This window comes from Tursiops truncatus, chromosome X (assembly GCF_011762595.2).
Source record: "Tursiops truncatus isolate mTurTru1 chromosome X, mTurTru1.mat.Y, whole genome shotgun sequence".
NCBI lineage: Eukaryota > Metazoa > Chordata > Mammalia > Artiodactyla > Delphinidae > Tursiops > Tursiops truncatus.
Window position 1 is genome coordinate 16361972 of NC_047055.1, and position 23674 is coordinate 16385645.

At 39.9% G+C, this 23674-nt stretch overlaps 1 protein-coding gene across 5 annotated transcripts in view; it reads left to right on the forward strand.

The window, feature by feature from the left end:
- The window catches only part of GPC3 (glypican 3), a 444369-nt gene that overhangs the window by 22293 nt on the left and 398402 nt on the right, over positions 1-23674 (forward strand). For 3 of the 5 annotated variants that reach the window (XM_073799647.1, XM_073799649.1, XM_073799650.1), the window contains exons 2-3: positions 8885-9046; positions 19232-19279. In XM_073799647.1, the coding sequence (XP_073655748.1) occupies positions 8885-9046; positions 19232-19279 (210 nt within the window). The remainder of the gene's footprint in view (positions 1-8884; positions 9047-19231; positions 19280-23674) is intronic. The other 2 variants (XM_073799648.1, XM_019919072.3) reach the window with 1 other exon arrangement.

Sequence of the window (23674 nt, forward strand, 5' to 3'; positions counted from 1 at the left end):
GGCAGGCGGACTCTCAACCACTGCGCCACCAGGGAAGCCCTGCTCCGTTTTTAAGAAGGAGAACGATGTGATCAGATATGTACTTTAGCAACGTCTCTCTCCGGCTTCGGTGGAAGAGAGGGTAGAGGCAGGAAGGCCAGTTTAGAGGCTGTAATAGTTTTCCAAGTGAAAAGAGGTGAGGTGATGAGGCCAGGATGGAAAAAAGATGAATGATGAGGGACATTTAAAAAGCATAACCAGGGCTTCCCTGGTGGCACAGTGGTTGAGAATCCGCCTGCCGATGCAGGGGACACGGGTTCGTGCCCCGGTCCGGGAAGATCCCACATGCCGCTGAGCGGCTGGGCCCGTGAGCCATGGCCACTGAGCCTGCGCGTCCGGAGCCTGTGCTCCGCAATGGGAGAGGTCACAACAGTGAGAGGCCCGCGTACAGCTAAAAAAAAAAAAAAAAAAAAAAAAAAGCATAACCAGTAGGATTTAGTGACAGTTGGCTATAGGGGATGAAGGTGAATGAGGTGTCCAGAGTGACCTAGAAGTTTCTAGTTATTGATAGTTTGGGAGTCCATTTCCTGGACCAATCTGTGAACCCCAGGGCAGGGACTGTGTCCTGTTCGTTACTGTATTCCTTGGGTTGGGCAGAGACCCTAGCACAAAGTAGGCATTCTGTAAATGTTGTATGAATGAATTGTTCACCACTTTGGCAGGCTGAATGTAATCAGTGAATTTGTGTTCCCAGAGCACATGTTTGACTGCTGCTTGGGAATGTGGTCCAGAAAGAACCTCTTTGTGGGAGAGTGTAGTGATCTAGGGATTCAACCTTTACTGGGCATGAAATGATATGCAGTTAATTGACAGTTGGCAGTAGAGATAAAGGTAATTCGTTCTTTAATTCTCAGGCTTATCTCCAGGGTTGCTTTAAACTCCCAGTACTCCAGTGTGGTAGCAACATTTTGGCCTGCCTTTTACAGAGGCAGAGTCTGTCACGGCCCCAGGCATGATCTTTGCTTTAAAGTCTGAGCTCGTGATACCCAGGTGTGCCCTCTGCAAGGTCATGTTCTTTCAGGCTAAATAACAGAAGGGTAACCTTCATCTGGGTTCCCTAAGACGATTTCTTCCACCAGCAATCCTCACTTTCCCCACTGGTTTCAAATGCAGCCATTTCTTTCATCTGTATTCCTATCTTGATTAGTAAGAAATTAATGAGCATGTAAGATTTGATTTAGATAATGATTAATTAGGGGAAAAGGCACCGTTCTAATAGCAAGTCACTGTTATATGCTAAGGAAATTAGTTAATATTTCTGGATGGCAAATTGACTTGTCCTCTGTTAAAAAGAAAACCTTTTAGAAATGGTTGATACGTTATTTTTTCGTTCATTTGTAGAGCAACCTGCACTTAATCCTTTGGATAATTCTAATAGGCATCTATTATTTTCCCTATAAGTCATGAAGCAAACCAGTTTTGGATATCATTCATTCCTTTGTTTAACATTACTTTAATGATAATATTACATTATTATTTTTAGCACAGCATACTTTCGTTAGGAAAAAAGTCTGCCATTCATAAAGCAGACCTTGGCAATAAAATGTGTGAAATCATCACACACACACACACACACACACACACACACACACACACGTATATATATGGAAAGGATTTCAGTTTTCATTGTTACTGAGCCCTGACGATTTAGTCTCTTCTGTTGCTGTTTGAATATGTTCTATCTGCTTTTAGAAAAGTATAAGGATCAAGGTCTACATTAATACTTCTTCTGTTCTTTAGTGTGTTTTTAAATGTGATTTTTGACAATTTATAGTCATTAGCTAAAATTGCAGTGTAGTAAAATAACTAACATATAGAACATAATAAAGGTAATTGGAGAATCGGAGGGCTGGAAGTGACCTTGAGGGGTTATTTAGCTCATTTCCCAATTTCAAGCTGTAAGACTAATCTTCCTAAACAGCACCCTTCATCATATTATACCTCTGCTTGAGACTCAACAGTGGTTCTTTATCGTCCATGGAGTCAAGCCCATAGTCTTTTGTCTGCATTCAAGGCCCTTCACTCTCTGGCCCATCTTGCCTGATAAGCTAGCTATACCCCAGATTCTAGTTTCTCTCCAGGCAGGTTAATTTTGCCCCACTATTCCACAGGTGCCAAATGCATTTCACCCATTGGCCTTCTCATCTTTTACCGTGTAGCTCAAGCCCTACCTCCTCCTGGAAGTCTTCTTTGACCCCTAGAGCCTCTGGTGAGCATGTACTTATCTAGCAAATGTTGTCTATAGTACATATTTGAAAATTCCACTTTATTGAAATATAATTTATAAATAATAAAGTACACTCATTTTGAGTGAAGAATTTACTGAGTTTTGACAACTTTATATACCCATGTAACTACCACCCCAATTAAAATATAGACTATTTCTGTCACCTCAGAAAATATACTGCATATTTTGTCACCTAACCATATATCAGCTTTTACTGTTCTCTAGCTATTTTTGTGTGTGAAAGTCTGGTCTCTTAGCATGAATTTGTTTTTTGTTTATTTTAATTTTACTTAACATATATTGAATATTTACCTTGTACCAAGTAAGCTAAGAGCTTTACATGCATAATCTCACTCAGTCCTTGCAACAACTCTGCAAGGTAAGTGGTATTGATAATAGGGACGAAAAGGCGTGTAGAGGTTACATAATCTACCCTTGGTTGCAAGCTAGTAAGTGGTGGGGCTAGGACTAAATTGTAAGCTACTTGACCAGAGGGACCATAAGTGTTTTGCCTACCATGATGCTGGCCTCCAGGCCGTTAATACTTACTGACTTGGAATAAAATCCAATAGAACAGATACAATTAAACAGCCTCATGTATAGTGTTCACTGTCCTCTTCCAATTAGGGACAGAGCTCAGGCCTGGAATGGGGTCTCCAGGTGAGTGTGGTGCACCTGTGACTGCATGGCAGAGAGGAATCGAAGTCCCAGTCCTGGTGGAGGTGGCTAAGGGAAACCAGAAGCAGCCTAAAATGTCAAGTCCTTGAATGGAGCCCAAAAGAGTCAGAACTAGGCCCAAAGGAGAGAGTCTGTGTTATAGGTCAAGAAGGCAAGGCCACAGGTAGCCAAACCTAAGAGATCCCCTTACACAAGAGTACACATCAGGAGGGAGCTTTCGGTGGACCCCTGTGATTCAGCTTCTGGAAGGGAAAGCAACTGGTAAGGGTGCCCAGCTTGAATACACATGGGAATAATCCTCCAGAGAAAGGCTTCCATAACTCAAATATCCCTTCTCAGTTGGAAGACCCAGAACTGGGCCCACTGTGCAAGCGAGACATTGTCTCAAAATAACTAGAAATAAATTACTTTATAGTTTCTTCAAGCGAAACATCTATTTGTGAATCTTCAGGATGTTTGGAAATTGATTTTTGTGGTATTTTAATATATTTTTCCAAGATCAAAGCATACAGATGTAACATTTTCAGGGTCATCTGTCTCCACTCCTCCTTTTTAGATCAGACAGAAAGTGTTCTTTCTGTGTTCTCAGTCTGCAGCCCTCATTAATGCACCACTACATGCACAGGGCTGCCTGAGATCGCCGGGGCATCCCAAAGGAGATGGGAGTCATTCTCTGCTCTTCAGGAACTAAAAATCTAGGAGAGGAGATTATAGTATGAAGGTACTTTTTAACCCTCCAGAATAAATGGGAACTAGCAGCCCTGTAATGACTTCAGTTATTTTATTTTATTTTTTTAGCATCTGGGAATGCAACTTATTAAGCCCTAAAGAGTTGAACCTTTCTGACTCATTCGAATAGTCAATTGCTAAGTCTTCTCCTTATCTCCATCCCAGGCTATAGTGCTTGTCTCTATTCCCATTTCCCAGCTGAGTTCCATTTTTACAAAAAAAAAAAAAAATGTGAGCATCTCTTTGCCGAGTGTGGTCCGTGATTACTTTTCCTTCCCGTCTAATAAAGGAGCTATTTTCCCTTAACCTTCTTTTGTTCCTGACATACTTAAAGAATGCTTTGCTACTTACTATGTCTTTTGTAAGTTACATCTTATTTCTTGAATTGGCCTTTCTGCTTTTATTCACACAAGTATGTACCAGTTCTCAGTGTACCTCCTTAGTCATTTGCCCTCGGTTCTACTTTTTATTCATCCCACTTGGGATTTGGTGCCCAGAGTAATTCTTTGTTTTGTTGATAAGGATTCCCCTCTAAATTCTTTCTCTCTTTCTTTCTGTTTTGTGTGTTCTTTCTGTCTTGTTTCTTTCATGGGCATGTTCATGCATTAAAATGGTTATATTTCATTTTTGTCATTTCATTTAGGTGTGTCTAGCTCTCCTGGCCCACTTTGTTCCTTATGCTATCATGTACTGAGGCTTATTTTAAGCTGGCCTGTGAGTTATATGAAATTTACTTAAAACAAAATGTTTTTCCCTTGGGCATTTATTTCTCTCCTTCCTGGTTTGGAAATCGTGAATTCTTATCAGAAATCGTGAATTCTTATCAGTTTATAGATGTTTTATTTCCTCAAATCTATAGCTAACTCTTAGCCCCCAGATCAGTTATACTGGTTTATTGATTAACCAGGCTGTGATAAGTTGGTGGGAGGATAAATATTGCTATATATACATTTCTTATATTTGGATATAACACGTACCTTTCTTCATGACATCTGACATGTTTTCCCATAAGTTCTCATTTGAGGTTTTAGTCCTTTAAAGATTTTGGCTAACCGAACTCCTGAGGTCGTAGGAGTTTATACAATGATGAGACTTGACCACCTCAGGGAAGGGGGGTACCCCTATGCATGCTCTAAGTTACTTCATGAATTATCATATTAAGGCAAACCAAACTGGCGTCATGGTCATTTAAAGAGTCATTCCTGGGCTTCTGTTGGTACATTGAGTGGCAGTTTGTTACCTTCTAAGATGTAAGCAACTCACAGCGCTTCACAAAGAAAAGATCTGAGCCCTATTATTTTTAACTCCCACTAGCTAGAGCTGGTGGGAGTTAGAACAGTACCAAGAGCCACCCTGCCAAATAAACCCTACCATTCTTGAAAACTGGAAATCATCACCAATGGAAATTTAGCAACACAAAGAATTTTATCTATAACATTTGATTTTATGAATGTATGCAAATACAGGCATTTTAAACCACACACTATTTAGGCATCAGTATACTAAGAAAATAAACTGGTGTTTGGAAAGTACCTGCTATATAGGATTTTTCATATCTACACATGTGTCCCAACTACCCTTGTTTAAATCTAGATTAGCCACTTGTCCCCAAGGGGACTCTTTCCCTACTTGGTCCAATAAACTGAGTCAGTTTCTACTTCTAGAATGGCATTACATTTTGTAACCTCACGTAGAAAGAACACAGTGAGCTAGAACTAGCTCTGTTTTTTTTCTTTTTCTGAAGATAATCATAAAGGCTTTGAGCTTAGACCCTAGTTAAAATCGGTTTAAGGCTCGTATATGAGATTGACATTTATAGGAGATAAATCTGAACTCTGCGTCTCCAGACCCCAAATTGTGTTTTGACACATTAAACATCACCTTTGCATCCAGTACTACAAACTGCAGTGCTGCGTTAGGTTTGGTGATACACGTTATCCATGCTCTCCTTTACTACTTTTGTCAGCAGCTCCCTTAAGGAGGAGGAAGCAGAGAGCTTGGAGTCAATACTGTGGACTCCAGCAGTGACGTCTTGTGAGGTTGAACTTGATGAATTTCATTCCTCAATGAAGAAAACTTGGACACATACATTAGGGCCATGATAACTGGAATTCCTAGGGAAATCAGAGATTGTAACAAAAGTAAATTTTCTGGTAACTTAGGGCTAACTAGTTCCCCCCACCTTTTTAAAAAAAAAAAACAAACACCTCAGTCATTGAAAAGCTGTCTAAAACGTCTGAATATGCTTTCTAGCCTCACTTCAGTAAGATTTGATGTTTATTATGAAAGCTTACTTTGCCGAGGACTTTATGGAACTTTGGGGGTGTCCACCCTTGGGGGGATATCCCATATACATGTTTTGTCATCCTAGATAACTATGTCGCTTTATCCCACCCAGTTATATGCACTAGGTATTCATCTCTGTTAACCCCTCTAGACAGTGTGCTCCTTGGGATAAGGACCATGTGTCTCTTGTTGAAAGCTGTACCTCTACCATGTAGCACAGTGCTTGGCACACAGAAGATATGTTAGACTGGGTCCTCTGAGAAGCAGATGCCAATATAGCACTAGATGTGCAAGAAGTTTCTTGGGGAAAACACTTGGGAAGGAAATGAGCTGTTCGACTGTGGTGTAGGTCTGACCCCTTTGGAGGAGAGAGGGAAGGAAGGAAGGTTGAGTAGAGAGAATGTAAACTGCAGTACAGTTTTAAGAAAGTTTTGTCAGGGTCAGTGGGGAGTCCTCAAGGCAAAATGCCTTGTCAGCAAAGTCCTGTGTCTCACAGGACTTGGCATCTTTGCCATGCTGTCATTGGCTGGGAGCAGCCCCTAGGGATCGTGGCCTGGGCACAACATGGCGTTGAATTTAGAGCACAGCCGCTGGGACCGTTCGGCAGTTATACTCCCTGTGGTAGGAGGTCTGAGATGCACGTTTTCATGGCCACCACAGAAGAGCTCAACAAATGCTTATTGAAGGGAAAGTTTGAGTAAAACAGGAGTTACAGAAGAAGAAGGAGATTGGACTTAAATATGCATTGAGCCCTAATATTTGCTAGTATTGGTAGAGGATATAAAATCTTGGGACTCTCCATTGCTTCCCTCATTTCTCCTCAAATGTCGCCTTATGGAAGAAGCCATCCCTGATTACCCTACATAAATAGAAGCGTCCCTGCAATCACCACATTCCCTATCTACCTTACTTTTAAACATTAGAAAACAGCAGCTATATTGAGGTATAATTGACATACCATAAGCTATACATATTTTAAGGGTGCAGTTTGATAAATTTGATACATGTTTACAGCCATGAGACAATCATCACAATCAAAATAATGAACATATCTATCACTCCTCCAAATTTCCTCACTCTCACCTGCTGAACTGCTTCATCTCCGCCAACAACCGCTGAACTGCTTTCTGTCACCATAGATTAACTTTCCCTTTCTAGCTGGAACCATACAGTATGTAATTTTTAAAATTTGGTTTCTTTCACCGAGCATAATGTTTTCGGGGTTCATCCATGTGGTGGCATGTATCAATAGTTTATTTCTTTTTATGGCTGAGTAGTATTCCATTGTGTGTGTATACCACAGTTTGTTTTCCCTTCCTTACTTAGTTTTATTTTCTCTGTAGTACTTATCACTGCTTGACCTTACATATGTAGTTTGTTGTCTCCCAGAATATAAGCTCCACGAGGGCAGGGACCTTACAGACTGCTGTATCCACAGTGCTTGTCAGATAGTGGATACCCAATAAAATATTTGTTGAATGACTCTCACCTACTCCCATGGCTTCAATTTTCTTTTATATGCTGATGACTTCCACGGATACAGAAGTGTGTTGAGTCACCAGCGAAGAGCTGAAAACAACAAAAAGGGTTTTTTTTTATGGGGAAACCTGGTAGATGATAATCATTAACTGAGGTACGGAATACAGGAGATGGAACTTGTGTGTTCATATGGGATATATTGAGTTCAGTTTGGGGTCTGCTGAATCTGAGATTCCCACAGAGTAGTTGAAAATGTGGGATTTTGGAGCTCAGAAGAACGGTGAAGGCAGGATTAGAGAGTTCAGCAATCACAGGGGTTAGGTAAGATCATTGGGGTTGGGCAGAGATGTAGAATGAGAAAGAGGGTCAACAACATTTATGTGATCGGCAGACGAAGAGGAAGCAAGAAAAGATAGATAAGAATAGCCATAGTGGGACTTCCCTGGTGGTCCAGCGGGTAGGACTCCGCGCTCCCAATGCAGGGGGCCTGGGTTCTATCCCTGGTCAGGGAACTAGATCCCACCTGCATGCCACAACTAAGGGTCTGCATGCCACAACTAAAAGAACCTGTGTGCAGCAGTGAAGACCCAGCGCAGCCAAAATAAATAAATTAAATAAGTAAATATTTAAAAAAATATATATATATATAAAAGAATAGCCATAGCAGTGGGGGGGCGGTGTATGGGGTGTGTGTGGATAGGTTTAGTGAACTGGGTAGATTCACTAAAGCAAGGCGGGGGGAGTGTTTTAAGGAGGGATTGGTTAACTGTGAGGACTGCAAAGGGTCACATTGGTTGAGGACTGAGAAGAGGTTCTGATTCCCTAACTTTGGGATAATCAAGAAGATTATTCATTTGGCAAATCTTTATCGAGATACAGAAATAAAAAAGCATTCTGCATCATAAGGGAGCTCAGGAATTCAGAGGAGCGGGAGGTTGGCATTTGTGCTAGAGCTAGAATTGTTGAGTTGTAAGGGATTTGGGTGGTTGAATGTTAATGTTGGCAACATTGGATTGCCCAGACATACATTTCATTAGGAAATCATAACTGGAAGTTTGAAAGTGGCTTCTTGCTTGTGTTTTCATTCATAAATTATAATCAAGAAAAAGAAATTGTAGGAGTGAAGATTGGTCTTTTAACAGACAAATTAAATACTGGTGTTCAGTGACGTATACTTTGTGCTATAAATTAGTTTATACAGCATTTATGAGTCAAACCTAGGCAATTAATTCTTACAGTTATTCAAAAAGAATCAGTCATAAAGATAATAGGGAGAAAGCAGGGATTAGTTAAGGTAAACGCTGATTTTGGATAATCAAGATTTTACTGTGTTTTACAAGAAATGCATTGTTTTGCCTTGTTTGCCTCGTGTGTGTGTGTGTGTGTGTGTGTGTGTGTGTGTGTGACACTGTGCTTACTGAAACATGAAAAACTTGTTTGTTTCAGGATCAGATTTGCAAGTATGTCTCCCCAAGGGCCCAACATGCTGCTCAAGAAAGATGGAAGAAAAATACCAACTAACAGCACGATTGAACATGGAACAACTGCTTCAGTCTGCAAGTATGGAGCTCAAGTTCTTAATTATTCAGAATGCTGCAGTTTTCCAAGGTGAGTTCTGGGGATCATTTGAGATGTGCTGCTCAATGGCATCATTATTTGGGCACTGGGCTTTCAAATGCTAAGTATAATTTATAAATTACCATTCCAACATTAATACTTGTCATGAAAACCTCCCAGTGAGGGACTTCCCTGGTGGTGCAGTGGTTGCGAATCCGCCTGCCTATGCAGGGGACACGGGTTCGATCCTTGGTCCGGGAAGATTCCATATGCTGTGGAGAAACTAAGCCCGTGCGCCACAGCTACTGACCCCTCAAGCCACAACTAGAGCCTGTGCTCTGCAACAAGAGAAGCCCGCATGCCTAGAGCCTGTGCTCTGCAACAAGAGAAGCCACTGCAGTGAGAAGTCCACGCATGGCACCGAAGAGTAGCCCCAGCTCGCCGCAACTAGAGAAAGCCCGCATGCAGCAATGAAGACCCAACACAGCCAAAAAATAAATAAAAATTAAAATTAAAAAAAAAACAACAAACCTCCCAGTGAGAGATTCTGGTTAAGGAAAAACATGGTTTTTAGAGAAGCTGCATTACAATCTTTGGAAAGGTGGGTATTGTCAAAAATCATTGTCTAAGGACATTCTGTTTACCTGTATGTAAAGGATGAAATCTCTGAAGAAAGAATAAATGGTACTTTCCCTCCACTAGCCCATAAAACTTGTTTAAAAAACAAAAATGTTTACTTAAATACCAGTTTTCTCCAGGAGTTAGTTGGATATTTGTGGAACATGCACAAGCTCTTTCTGACCACTGGGACTATTTCCATCTAAGAGGGAAAAACTGGCTTAATGGCCCTACATTTTCTCATTTGTGTGAGTGATTATCCTTTCTCTTTTTCTGAGTCTCAGTCCTTAATATACCTGTGTACGACTGTAAAAGATAGCTGTTGTGGTGTTACCAGAATGGGTAGGAAATTACATTTCTCCTTATTAACTTGTAGGACTGTCATAGCTGGATGGGGAGTATCTCCCTTGATTCAGAGACCCAGCTAGGAGGATGATGGTAGTGGTGAGAGCAAACACTTATATAGCATTATGTGCTAGGTACTCTTTTAAGTGTTTTACATATATTAATTCATTTAATCCTCACAATAAACCCTATGAAGTAAGTAGTATTATTAGTTTCCCCATTTTATGGATGAAAACTCAAGGCACAGAATGGTTAAGTAACTTGCCCAAGGTCACACAACTAATAAATGGGGAAAGTAGGATTTCAACCCAGTTGGCCTGGCTCTCAGAGTGTATGCTTTTCACTACCTCGTTATGCCACTTCCTGTGAAAGAAAGTTAATTATGGATATTGGGGCTTTCTTCTATCCTTCCTTAAGCAGATGGAATCAGCTGCCTTTTTCTTGTCCCATAAGGAGAGAACTGGCACCTTTATAAGAATTAACCTGTTTGAATTGTAAGGTGGGTTGATTATAGTTTCTTTTGCATATTATAATGAAATACTTAGAATAAGCTGAGAAAATTATTCAAATTAGCTAATAAAACATACATTCACAACAGTTTCTTGGGTCAAAGCCTCGGGATGTTGGGTTGATTATATGAAGTATAATACAGAAGCTTGAAGTATTTGTTAACCTATTTATGCAGTCAGACTCTTGTGAAGAGTTTGTTGAGATTAACAATTTGGCAAAAGAATGAATAATTTAAGCTCATTTTAAAAATACATGTACCATTCATGTACTTCTTAGATTGATTTTTGGAGCTGATCTACTAGCTGAAAGTAGGGTGATAAGAAGTGATGTGACATGAGGATCTAGTTGAAGTGGAGGGCTGAATCTTACTCTATGGGCTGTGGAGGGGCTTTTCTAGAATGGAGTATTTGTGATTTGTTTCATTCCCAGAATAACCAAGCCCACAGATGTTATCTTACCATTGCCTGGCTGGATGGGGGTGGTGGAGTGATCACGCTGGTATTCTAGCGTGAAGAGTAGCTGACGTGGCTGTCTATCTGAGGGCCTTGCATGTCAGCATTCACATCTCTGTCCAGTTCTGCATTTTGCATGTTGTGTTTTCTAGTTCTGGAACAGCATAAGACTAAGAGAGAAAGGAAGTTTTGACAAGATTTTGATTGGATTAGCTTCCAGATATGGCTGCTATAGAATGGAAGCTGAACGCTTGTCATGTGAACAGAGGGTAGGGAGTAGGGGGGCAGCACCTACTCGTTCTCTGTTTCTCTCATACACACACACACACACACACACACACACACACACATACATATAAATATATTATTTCTCAAATTGTGGGGGCAGGCAGAAGGACAACCCTAGCAAAGGAACACGGAGACAACTAATGTCTGAACTCATTGCCGGTGCCTTCTACCTTGTCACCATATGTACTCATTCTTTATCTTGTCTCATTCTCTCTTCTTATTCTTTTCCTGCTTCGCTCTTAGAAAAAATAAATCCCATAAGAACCAAATAAAACATGGTCCCAGACCTCAAGGCAATTATGCCATGTTTGTAGAGGCATTGCCCCAAATCCTTTCTGTAGGATTGTCTCCTTGTCTGGAGAGACAAGACTAAAATCAGGGACTGCTACAAGATGATGTATTACTGATGGCTGAGAAAAAGAGAGTATCCACTTTTTTCTTATAACTACTTAGTAGTCCAATGAATTTAATTGGCGGACACAGTTGCTTTTTCCCTAAAATACACCCCCTCCCCAAGATTCTGGTAGAACAAATTGTTGAGAAAATTGCTCCAGTACTTAACTCCTATGAAATTTGATGTGAGCTGTTTTCACCACGTGAAATTGAAGATAGCTCATCTTGATATTGGCCTAGATCCACAATCTCTTTAGGGTTCCTTCACTAGTTCACATTGGGGGTATTAAGCAGTGAGTGCTTTCTGCAAATATGTGCACAGTTCCACGAGCAATCCTTACTGCCTCGATTTGGAGTTTATGTCTTCGTTTGCAGGAAGCCTTTGCCCTCATAAATGAGCCTGGGAACCTTTGCTACAGTAGTTGGAGTGCTCTATTGCTAATGTTGTCTTGATAATGATTGAAGCATTTAAAAAAGTTGTTCTCTATTTTCAATCTTTGCATTGCCTCGTTTCCTAAACTTAATTTACTTTGATGCGCTTAGTAAAATGGGGCAGCACAATCGTTTTTTGTTTCTGCTTAATTAATTCTTTTTTGAAAAACTTCGCTGAAAGTAGATTTTCTTCTCTCTTTTTCTTCTCCCCTACCTAATAATGATGATGATGATGATGATAATAGTGACAGTTATATTAAGTGCCTACTATATGATGCTTACTTTTACATAATTATCTCATTTAATTTTCCCAGCAGCTCTATGAGGTTCATACTGTAATTATCTCCATTTTACAGATGAGGAAACTCATTGATGCCACAGCTTCTTCCAAGCCATCATGTGACATGGTTTTCCTGTTCTTAGTGTGCTTGAAGTAAAACAAAATTAAGAAATTGTAGGATTTGTGGTCCTTGAGAAGAAAAATGGGATAGAATTCTGAGTTTTTCATCATATCTCCACCACCTCTACACTTTCGAACCTTGAGTTCTGTGTTCCTTGTAGAATTTCATTATAACTTTCAACCTTGTACCATCAGGAACTATTTGGGGTATGTCCGGGTTTTTTCTGTACGTTGGAGGATTCCAGTCTTCCCCTGGGTACCACTGACTTTGAGTGAGAACAGACTCTTCAGAATGCAGCAACACTTCGCTTTTCTGGAAGTTGTCTCTCTCACAACTTGAACTTTCTTTATCAGAGAGGAGAAATGGTGGTTAAGCAGAAAACATCTCCGTTCACCTAAAACGACGTGGAGCTCCTGCTTCATGTACTTGTCTCATCTGAGAGCTCCTGGGTCCTTGTTCAGAGCCTACTACCGTTCTGAATTTATGCACAGTCTTTACGAGCTTGATTCTCTAGTTTTCCAGCCGGTAGTAGATAAGCAGTTAACTAGAAGGGCTTTGAAAGACTGCCAGAGGGAGGTACATATGAGCAGCAAGAAGCTAACGAGTGACAGTAAGAGTGGAGGACATAAAAGTGACTCAAGAACTCACTGAATGTGGCAGTTGGGGGCATTTTATAGAGGAGTATATCCCTACCTGTCTCAGTAGCCCCTATGTTATAATAGATCCAACAACTAATGTTCCTAGTGATGGCTGTGAATTGATAAGGAAAGATCAAGTTATGTTCACTGTTTTTCCGTTAATATTTCCATTTTGAATGGCTAAAAATATTTTTGGTGCTTCAAGGCAATGGAAGAAACACTGGACTTGGAGTCAGAAAAATCTAAGTTCTAATTCTAGTTCTCTGTTTATGGCCTTTATGACTTTGGGTGGTTACTGTATTATCTAGACAGCTCATTTTTGTGGACCACTTCACCCCACATGGGGCCAGGTAAATGATGTGTTACCATTACAGACATAATCCCAGACAAAGCTGGACTTCATGATGTAATTCAACAACTTTTGCCCCATGTAGATGACGTTGAAGCAGCTCCAGTGCACAGGTGAGAGAGCACTTAGGCAAAGGACCCTTTGAAAGAGGGGTTTATTTTATGCATTCTTAGATGTGAAGCTGAGCTGTTTGAAATAGCAATACTTCCAGGAGCAATCCTTTTTTCAGCTTCCTGAAGCTTCTCTTCCAAATATACCTATCTGGTATATTTTACACACAAGCAAGAGGCTAGATCACGAAGGCGTTGTTGTGTTCCGGCCATATTTTCGTTGCATTTTCTGGTGCACGCTATCATGGCAGAGAGGAAGAAAAGCGCTATCTTCATCCAGCGTTGGAAGGCTTTCTCCTACCTGCTGTCTCTGGAGGAGATGAAGGGGGAGGAAGCAGTGTTGCTGTGCGTCTTCTCTTTCTCTGCTCCCTTATTTTCTGTTTCCATCTGCTCTTGGCAGTTCTTCTACTTTTTTTCTGTCAGATTCCTGTCTCTCCCACTCCCCCTAAATAAAATTACCCTTGGTTAGAGCACCCTTTTCCATCAGCTCAGAGCAATTTCTCCAGTCATTTCTGCTTGAAATAACTGTTTAGGGACACTATTCAAGCAGAGCTCTTTTCCTTCACAGTTAATATGTGACTGAATAATTGCTTGAATGTTGATAAACATGTTTTTGAGATTCAATCATTTGTTAATTTAGTTTTTATAATGTAGTGGGGATTTTAAGTGAGTACTGAGCAATTTTTCTCCATTTCACGCTTTTTTCCTTTTGACTAGTCTGACAGTTCTCCTGCCCATGCTGAGCCCCACTGAACTCCTCGGCTCAAACTGCCGGCCATTCCGTCACAACCCTTTCTTTTTTGAAAATAACGTATACGGGAGAAAATAATTACATTGATGTCTAATCAGAACTTAATTCATTTGCCAGGGCCAAATATAATGACATTAAACTGAATAGGAGAATTTTAGGAACGCAGACCATGACCATGAGTGAGGTTATATATCCTCAGAAATGTAAATTATTAATCAAACCACTCATCTGTACAGCAAAGCTCTAGTAATCCCATTATAAAAGGGTGAATTTCTCATCAGAGGCCAGAAGATGCTGGCTTTAATTAGTGTACTTTTATGGAGTTGACTCAAAGAGATATTTTGGTTACAAAGTTATAAAAAATGTGATTCTTTAATTATTAGTGCTGTTGGAAAAACAACTGGAAACTGGGTGTTTAAAGTTATTTTGGTTTTAAACTAAGAACTTTCTGGATTTAATTCAGTTTCAAAATTCTGTGGCTTTAGCCAGAGCCAGAGGCTGGGGAGGGTTGTAAACCCTTCCTGTGCCCTCTATTGATTTAGAAGTCAGTCATTAGACCGAAAACTGTTTAATAAAAAGAGCCTACAAAAATGGCGGGTGTGGAGTGTTCTTGGGCCAACAGTGAGGTGAGGAGATTATGTAGATTAACTCCTTACCCCAGCGCGTGCGCCTTGGTTCAGTAGGGCTCTGAACTCCCCCCTATAGCTGCCATTATCATCGCCCACCTTCTCACTAGTGGACCCAACAAAGCAAATTAAAGGACATTGTCCCTGCCCTCTAGAAGCTTCCAGGAAAAATACCACTTTTGCCCAGTGATTATTCCCCACCCCTCCCCCACTGGGATTTGTTTACTTTCTGAAAACATATGTTCCTTCTCCTCTTTCTGTCTCACTGAATTGCAGTACCTGATATTTGAGTAATGAAGCATATGTTTGAGAGATTTGAATTCTCCTGTCAATCGAGTGGAGGTAGAAACAATTTTCCTCGAAGCTGGAAGTGGTAACATAGAAATTAAAAACACCTTTCCTTCTATTGACTGTGAGATGCTTCCAGGGGCTGCGGCACACCCTCATACTCCTGCTTTGCCCTGTCTCCTCTTTCAGTCAGTCACCGGCTCTTGTTTCTTCCTTCATACTCCTCCCCATCTTTTCCCTACATTCTGTTCCCCTTTGCCCTCCCTGGGCCTCAGTTGTCTCACTGATCACATGCCGTTGCCTTCTAGCTCTGTTTCTCTGATTTTAGTTCCAGGCTCCCATCAGCTTACATCTAGATTACCTGCAAAGGCCGAATGGGGTTTCATGCCTTTAGTCTGCTCCTTTGCTTTCCAGTCCAGCAGTGGAGTGTAAGTTTAAGAGGGCAGGCTCTGGAGTCACTTGGGCTGGGTTTGAATGAGTCTTGGTGGCATAGGTAGAAGACGTGGAGCTGGTGTGGAGAAGAGAAAGTTGAAGGCTTCGGGTGAGAATCAGAAACCTCCTCACTGAATATGTATTTATGTCAGGGAGAGAGGAATGAAAAATGTCCTGTTCTGAAGTGTTTTACTTATATTATCTCATTTAGACCTCACAACAACCCAGTGAAGTTGGTACTATTATTAGCCTCATTTTATTGCTGAGGAAGTGGAGGCTTAGAGAGATGAAGTAAGTTTTCTAAAGTTGCACAGCCAAATAGATAAATGGCAGAGACAGGAATTGAACCCAGGATGTACAGCTCCAGGGCCTGTGCCCTTAATCACCATGTGTTTTATAGCCACTGTGTATTTTGTTTCATGGTCACAGACAATCTCCCCAGTTCTAGCTTGCTTTCTTGCAGGGGAATTCTATTATATTTAACTAAAAGCATTTGCTGAGCAAGTACCTAGCACGTCTGAAGGCAGGTTATTGTAGGGGATTCAAAGATACCTCACGCCTACCTTCAAGTAGCTCAAATTTCAGAAACTGAGACTTACGCGTGAGTAATTTTGGTACAAGGCATCCTATGGGAAATGCGGCAAGAAAAATTTTAGCAGGTTTCTAAGGGAATAGGGGTGGATCCAGGTTTTTTAAGGCTCAAAGCTTACACAGTTTGAATGCCCTCTTAGAAAAAGGAGACAAAGTGAAAAAACAAAATGCCTGTGGGGTTGGAAGAGATTAATTCCAACTAGAGGGTAGAGGTTCTTGGAGGAGATTGCCTGTATGAATTCTCCAGATGGACGTGGCTTTTGATCAAAGAGAAGGGCCGGTAAGGGAGTTAGGTAAATCAGTGCACATCTTTTTCTAAATTTAAATTAAAATTTAAACATTATTAATTACCTTCTAGATACCAGTCTTTCTGGACTCCCTAGCTAGCGTTACAGTCATCCCTTCTGAAAGGACAAAACATCTAGGGGAGAAGCAGAGGGGCATAGTGAGACGGGCATGCGCTCTGCCTTCAGGCAGACTGGAGTCTAAGTTCCAGCTCTACCATCTCCTCTCTTTGTTACCAAGAGCAACTCACTTCTCTCTGAGCCATGAATTAAAGAGGGTTAAATCCAGTGAGGACTGTGAAGAACTCAGGCCTGTGCTGCTCTATAGGAACCAAATGCATGGTAGCCATTGTTTTTGTTATTCCCTCTCATACGTTTATAAGCATAATTGTATATGAAGTATAATATCTGCTTTGTGGTACTCAATGTCACATATCTGGTACATATACAATTAAAAATGCTTTTCATGCTTTAATATAATTTAATTAATATTGAAATGCTCTAATATACCCACTCAAAATCTTGTCATTCAGAGAAAACTGCTAATAACATTTGTGTGTGTTTTCATTCTTTCTCTGTGTCTATGTGTATATTTAAGACTAAATAGTATATGTTTTCTGCATGGTCCTCTAGTGGTCTGAATGAGTTAACGTAGCCTCTAGATCTAACTAGCAATGGCAGACTCTGATTTCATTGAGTTGATTAGGAGAGGAAGGAGAACAAAAATGATGAAATCAGGATGTTTATCGTGCTTCCCTCCTTTGGTTGAAGTTCTTTAGCATTAGTACTGGACCTGATTAACTGAAATGTAATTATCAGATTAGACCAGGTTCTACAGTATTGCCTCTCCTGGGATCCTGTGTTTTTTCTTTCTAGCACTTATCAAGTTGGTAGTGATATATGATGGTTATTTGATTAACGTGGGTCTCCTTTACTAGAGAATGATCTCTCTGAGGGTAGGGCTTATGCGTATTCTACCTCAACCCTGTATCTCCCAATGAGATAGTAGATACTCAGTAAATGTTTCAGTGAATACACACACACACACACACACACACACACACACATATACATATACACAATTAAAATAAGTAGTATTAATAGAAACAGGTTACTATCTCTTCCACTTCCTCTGCAATAACTACTGATACCACTATGACCAAATGGACAGAAAAGTTATAAGCTGTTGCTTACAGCATTTGTTTCTAGGTTTTGAAATCTACTCAGGTATAAGATCTTAAAAGTCTCTAGATAGTGGATCAATGCTTGTGCATTGAGATGGAATGTAATAGAGCAAACTTTGTTTCAGGATATTGTTTTTATTAAATAAGTTTTTACTATACAAATGAGTATACATGTTTATTAGATAAAATGAAAAAAACACAAAGAAATGAAAAAGTAGAAAATAAAATGACCCACATTCTATCCCCCAGAGGATAACTACTGTTAACATTTTAGTATCTAATCTTACATACTTTTGTTCAGTATTGTACATATGCAGGTGTGTGTATATATATTTAGAAAGTGGATTACACTGCCCTTTCATGTAATATATTATAGCCATCTTTCCATGTAACAATTTCTATACTATAATAACAATAGAGTATTTAGGGGCCACCTACTACTTAGTCATGCTGTTGTCTCATATGTTATTAATCCAACCCTTTCTATTGTTAGAAATTTAGGTTACTTTCAGTAGACCATAGTGAGATAAATAATGTCCATGTAAGTATATTTATGCATATCTTTAATTATTTCCTCAGGATAAATTCCTGGAACTGGAATTGCTGGGTCAGAGGCTATGCAGTTTTTAAGGTTTCTCACATTTATTGCCTGTTTGACTTCTGTAACGTTGTATCTCTTTTCACTCCCACTAGCAATGTATGAATGTCCATTTTCCTGACCATTTGCTGTTTGCCCTTTTACAATAACCCCAGTTTAGGTGAAGAAATAGTACTCTTTTTTTTAAATTTATTTTTTTACTTATTTATTTTTGGCTGCATTGGGTCTTCATTGCTGCGCACGGGCTTTCTCTAGTTGTGGCAAGAGGGGGCTACTCTTCATTGCAGTGCGAGGGATTCTCATTGCAGTGGCTTCTCTTGTTGTGGAGCACGGGCTCTAGGCATGCGGGCTTCAGTAGTTGTGGCACGTGGGGTTCAGTAGTTGTGGCTCGCGGGCTCCAGAGTGCAGGCTCCGTAGTTGTGGCGCACGGGCTTCGTTGCTCCGTGGCATGGGGGATCTTCCCAGACCAGGGCTTGAACCCATGTCCCTTGCATTGGCAGGCAGATTCTTAACCACTGAGCTACCAGGGAAGTCCCCTCTTTTTTTATTATGAAAATTTGTTGGTCATTTGTACTTTTTATTTTGCGTTTTTTCTCATTAATATTATTTCATCATTTAAAAAAATTTAGCTGTTCATTGTTCTTATTGAGATGCCCTTTTCTTATTGATTTTAAGAGCTCTTTATATATTCAGGATGCTAACCCATTTTATATGTTATAGATTGCTTTTACTGATTTGTTAATTCAATTTTTATTTTTTATGGTGGTTTAAAAGAACCTTCAGTCAAATATGTTGATATCTTCCTTTGGCTTCCAATATATTGTTTGACTCTTTCCTAATAGATGTTAGCCTTAGATGAATCAGACATGTGTTTTATTTCCTATTCTGAGAGTATCTGTGTAAAAATCGGTAATAAAGTGTCTGAGTTTGTTTTCTTATGTGTAAGATAACACCTGGTCTGCCGACTTGCCAGAGCTTCTGAGGATCAAAAGAGGTAATGTATATAAAAATGCTTTGAAAAGTTTAAAGGATGATTGTTGTTGTTCAGTTGTCTTTGACACTGACCGCTAGTCTGAATGAGTTCCTGTTTACTGCTATCAGCATTGCCTTTTTTCCTCCTGGATTTGAGAACTTTCTGACCATTTACTAGGACATAATCTTGGTCTAGAGTTGCGCTGGAGTCTGTGCTCTGGTAGCTGGAAAGGTGCTGGGAGGGTGGTGAAACGTTACCTGCAACCAGTCTCTTTGCGTGGAGCATGGATTCTGGGCATCCTTCCCACCTTCCCAGCTGGGAAAATGGGCCCTGGAACTATTCTTTGATGTAGTGTGTGTGTTTACTCCCACATGCCCCAGCCCTTGAAGGGTAGCTAAAGAAACTCATTCAGTGAGGCCAAGGCGCCTGTTCCTGTCCAACAGAGTAGTAGGTGGGGGGAAACCCAAAAGCCTTCTGTCCACACTCCTGTTCCTGGGGACTGGAAAAACAGTACTCTTTCTAGCAATTAACATTTGAAACAGACACACTGGCCTATAAGATAAATCAGTGGTTTAGCATTGTTTTGTGGTACACATTCTGGGGGGAAAACCTTTTATTTTTAAATTGTGAGATCACCAGAATTATCCCTCTAAATGCCAGCTTAAAAAAAATCAGTGGCAGGAAAGACAAAGTATCTCATGCATCAAAGTAATCATTAGTGGAAAAACAAAGTGTGTTCTTTCTGGCAATCTCTGCCAGAAGGTAGAGATGGCTGATAGTGAAAGAAGAGGCTTAATGATGCACGTATTATTTCAAATATAACCTTGAGAGCTTTTGTTTCTGTTTTGATGGGAGGGAAAGATAGTGTATATTCAGATAATTTAAGCCTTCTTGAAGGTCAGAGACCTCTGGAAAGTTGGTGAGGTTAGACATTTGAACTCATCTGGGTCACTTACATGAAGGAGAAGCAAGGTTAACTAAGTTTACTGAGAGTCTACTATGTGCTAGGTTTGATTAATCTTCCTAATGGTAGTGATACCGCTAGGTATTATTATCCCCATTTCACAGATATGGAAGCTGGAGCTAGGAGCCATGAAGCAATTTGCCCAAGGCCACATAACCAGTAAGTGGCAGCATTAACTTTCTAACTTCAAAGTCATTGCTCTTTTCATTGAGCCACACTGTCTCCCTTGGAGGTTGACGATAAAAATAAGATTTGTGAAGTGATAAAAATGATCATAGAGAGTTTTGAGAAATAGAAAGTGCTCTTAGGAATCTGTACAGTAATGGAGAAATAAACAAAATGCCCCAAGAATGGCCCCCAAATTTTATTTGGCATAAGGATTCAAATTCCATTGATGTGAAACGATTCTCTATAGGGACATACTAGGGCGAGTTAATTGTACCCCGAGTGTTCTATAGCAGCGCAGCAGCCTTTCCTGTTGCCTCATAAAGAATCGCACACACCCCCTTCAGAGTTCATTTTAGTACTTTTCAGCCTGACATCTAAAGGAGCTGCTACTCTGACGAACACAACCTGGCCAGATGTTATTATTTTGCACTACATTTAATTTCTTCCTGCTAAAGATTTAGACTTCTTTTCCCTGATAAAGATCAGGGGAAATTGTCTGGTATTTACAAAATCCCATCCAGGCGTATCTGTTACAATGTTCACTTAGCAAAGTTTATTAGATTATTAGGGCTTTAAACCCTTGGGCTCTTTCGGTATTGAAATTAAAAAAAGAAAAACCCAAACATCTTCAACAAATTTAAGTGGCATAATTAGACCCTGGGCTTGTCTTACAGGCATTTTAGAAATATGAAAATGATTTAAATAGTATTTGCTTCCTGAGAAACTTGCTGAGTTTGACAGGGATGAAAGGAAGGCGGTTATGCTCCTTTGGTCTCCTGAGTTAATGGGGAAAGTGATATCTGAAACTGAAATAAATTTGCTAGAGTTGTATGGTGAAATTACTCCCATAAGTAGTTAGCCGTATTGCACAGGGCCTCTCTTTCTTGGCCTAGTTAAAATGTGGGCACTACAGTGTTAGAAGAACACGTGGGTCTGTCATTTCCTTGCTCGTGAAATCTGTCGGTACTTAGAGGAAACACTGAACTGGACTCTCCGAACTCTAATTCTTTGCCCATATCTACAATTCTAGGCGTATGAAGACCATAATAGAAATATTCAATATTCTCAAGGTATAATAAGTTACGGTTTGTACACACTGTAGTTTTCCTCAAGGGATTTCAGTGTGCTTTACGTGCAATAATTGTATTTTCAAGCATTTCCAAGTTGAAAGTTAGTGGCACTCCTGTTATTTTCTCTTCTGTGTGAATGTAGACATGGGAGGGTTGAGATGGTGACCTGAATTAGTCAAAGTAAGGAGCTAGGAACTGATCTGGAGCTTTCGCTATATGATGTACATAAGAGAGAGAAGCTAGACAGAAGCAGTCTAATTATGCTTATTTGTTTCGGGTAGTGGGGTGGAGTGGTACTAATTCAGGCACCAGCATTTTGGACCATTAGACTTGGCATAAGAAAGAGAGAGGGATGTTTAAGAACATTGACTGGAAGTGTTAATTACATATGCCAACTTGAGCATTTTATTCTGTTGTATATTTACTTGGCATTAGACTAGGTTTTGAACAAATTGTTAAAGCCTAGTTCTTTAGAGACTATGTTAGAAATGTCTCCCAATAAAGCAGGACCACAGTTGGCCTTTTCCTTCTTATTCTGAAGGTGGTCAGAAGCCCTTTATATGAAAACTGTAATAATGCAAACATATGTCTGTACATCAAATATACAAGCAATAAATGCCGAAATGGCAGGAGGTAAATATTTTGTAAAAATTAATGATCTTGAGTGAACTCATTAACTGTGGCTCTGTTAATTTGAATATTGTGATAATTTGACTTGGACTGAAGTTTCCTTTCATCCCATTTATGAAGAAAGAATCTGCTAAACAAATCAACAGTGTATATAAGATTTGTAGGAAGGCATGTTTAACTTGCTTGAAGGACTTGAGCAAGCCTATCATTGGGGCTGCTAATTACAATGAGCTTTGCTTATTAAAGCCAACCTGATAGAACCTCTACTTGGAAACACTTTATTAGTAGTGATTTTGAGTTACTCTAGGTATGGAAAAAATAATAAAAAGTAGCCTACTGTTTAAGAGAATAGATTCTGGAATAAATCTCGTTACCTAGGGGAGCCCACTTAACCTCTCTAAGCCTCAATTTCCTCATCTCTAAAGCAGGGATAATAAATAATAGGACCTAACCACACACAGTTGTTGTGAGAAGTAAATGATATGGTGCATATAAAACTTAACTTAGCATAGTGCCTAGTATACAGCAAGTGCTCAATAAATGTTCGCTGGTGTTTGTTATTCTCGGAAAGTAGTTGTCAGTCACACTTCACTTACTTAAACTATCCCTTCCTTCATCAAATCAGACTAGTGAAGATGTTCCCAGACAACATCCTGTTTGTTGAGCTAGCCGCTCCTGAATTTGAATAAGAGGCCCTCTGGGGACAGTAACTTAATAAATTTTCCTACCTGTTCTATAGACCAAATATATACATGGAAGGGGATGATTACCAGGTTCAAAGTCTTTTCAGTTTCCCAGGAGGGAAATTCTAATTGAGCAGATATTATGTTATACACCTAGCTGACCATGAGTTGAGATTGTGAAGTTAATTTGGAGACTGAAAAATACCAAGAGTTTATATGTCTGAATATTTTATGATAAAATTTCTAATATTATTCCTTTTCTGCTATCCTATTGATAGTACATAAATTATAGGTGTTAGTTTTGAAAGAGAAATTGGTAAATACTGGTGACTATAAAACAGAATATAAATACCACTGAGAATTCTAACACCTAGAGATGACCATAAGCTTTCTGCCTTTCTCTCTGCATATATTCAGATACACACATGTAGATTTCCTTACAAAAATGGAATCATACTGCACACATTAAAAGCAGCGCTATTGATAAAACAGAGAGGGTGCATGTTATTTTCAGGTGTGCCTTAAAATAGGGCATTAATTTGTAATCATGAGATGGACTTGAACTTGAAAAATTGCATATAATTTTACATCTGAGAGTCCTTCTCAGATCTGTTTCTGTTGAGACCAGTAGAAATTCAGCACAGAGAATATGGATTCAATTATCTTTATAGGTCCATTATAATTTGGAATTGATGTGTGTGTGTGTGTGTGTGTGTGTGTGTGTGTGTGTGTGTGTGAGAGAGAGAGAGAGAGAGAGAGAGAGAGAGAGAGAGAGAGAGAGAGAGAGACTGCCTGTGTATCTTGGGTGGAGATTTTTCCCTGTTGTGTGGTCGAGTGACAAGAGCATTGGACTGTGGGTAAGAAGATATGGCTTGTAGCTCTGACTCCATCATGACTCACT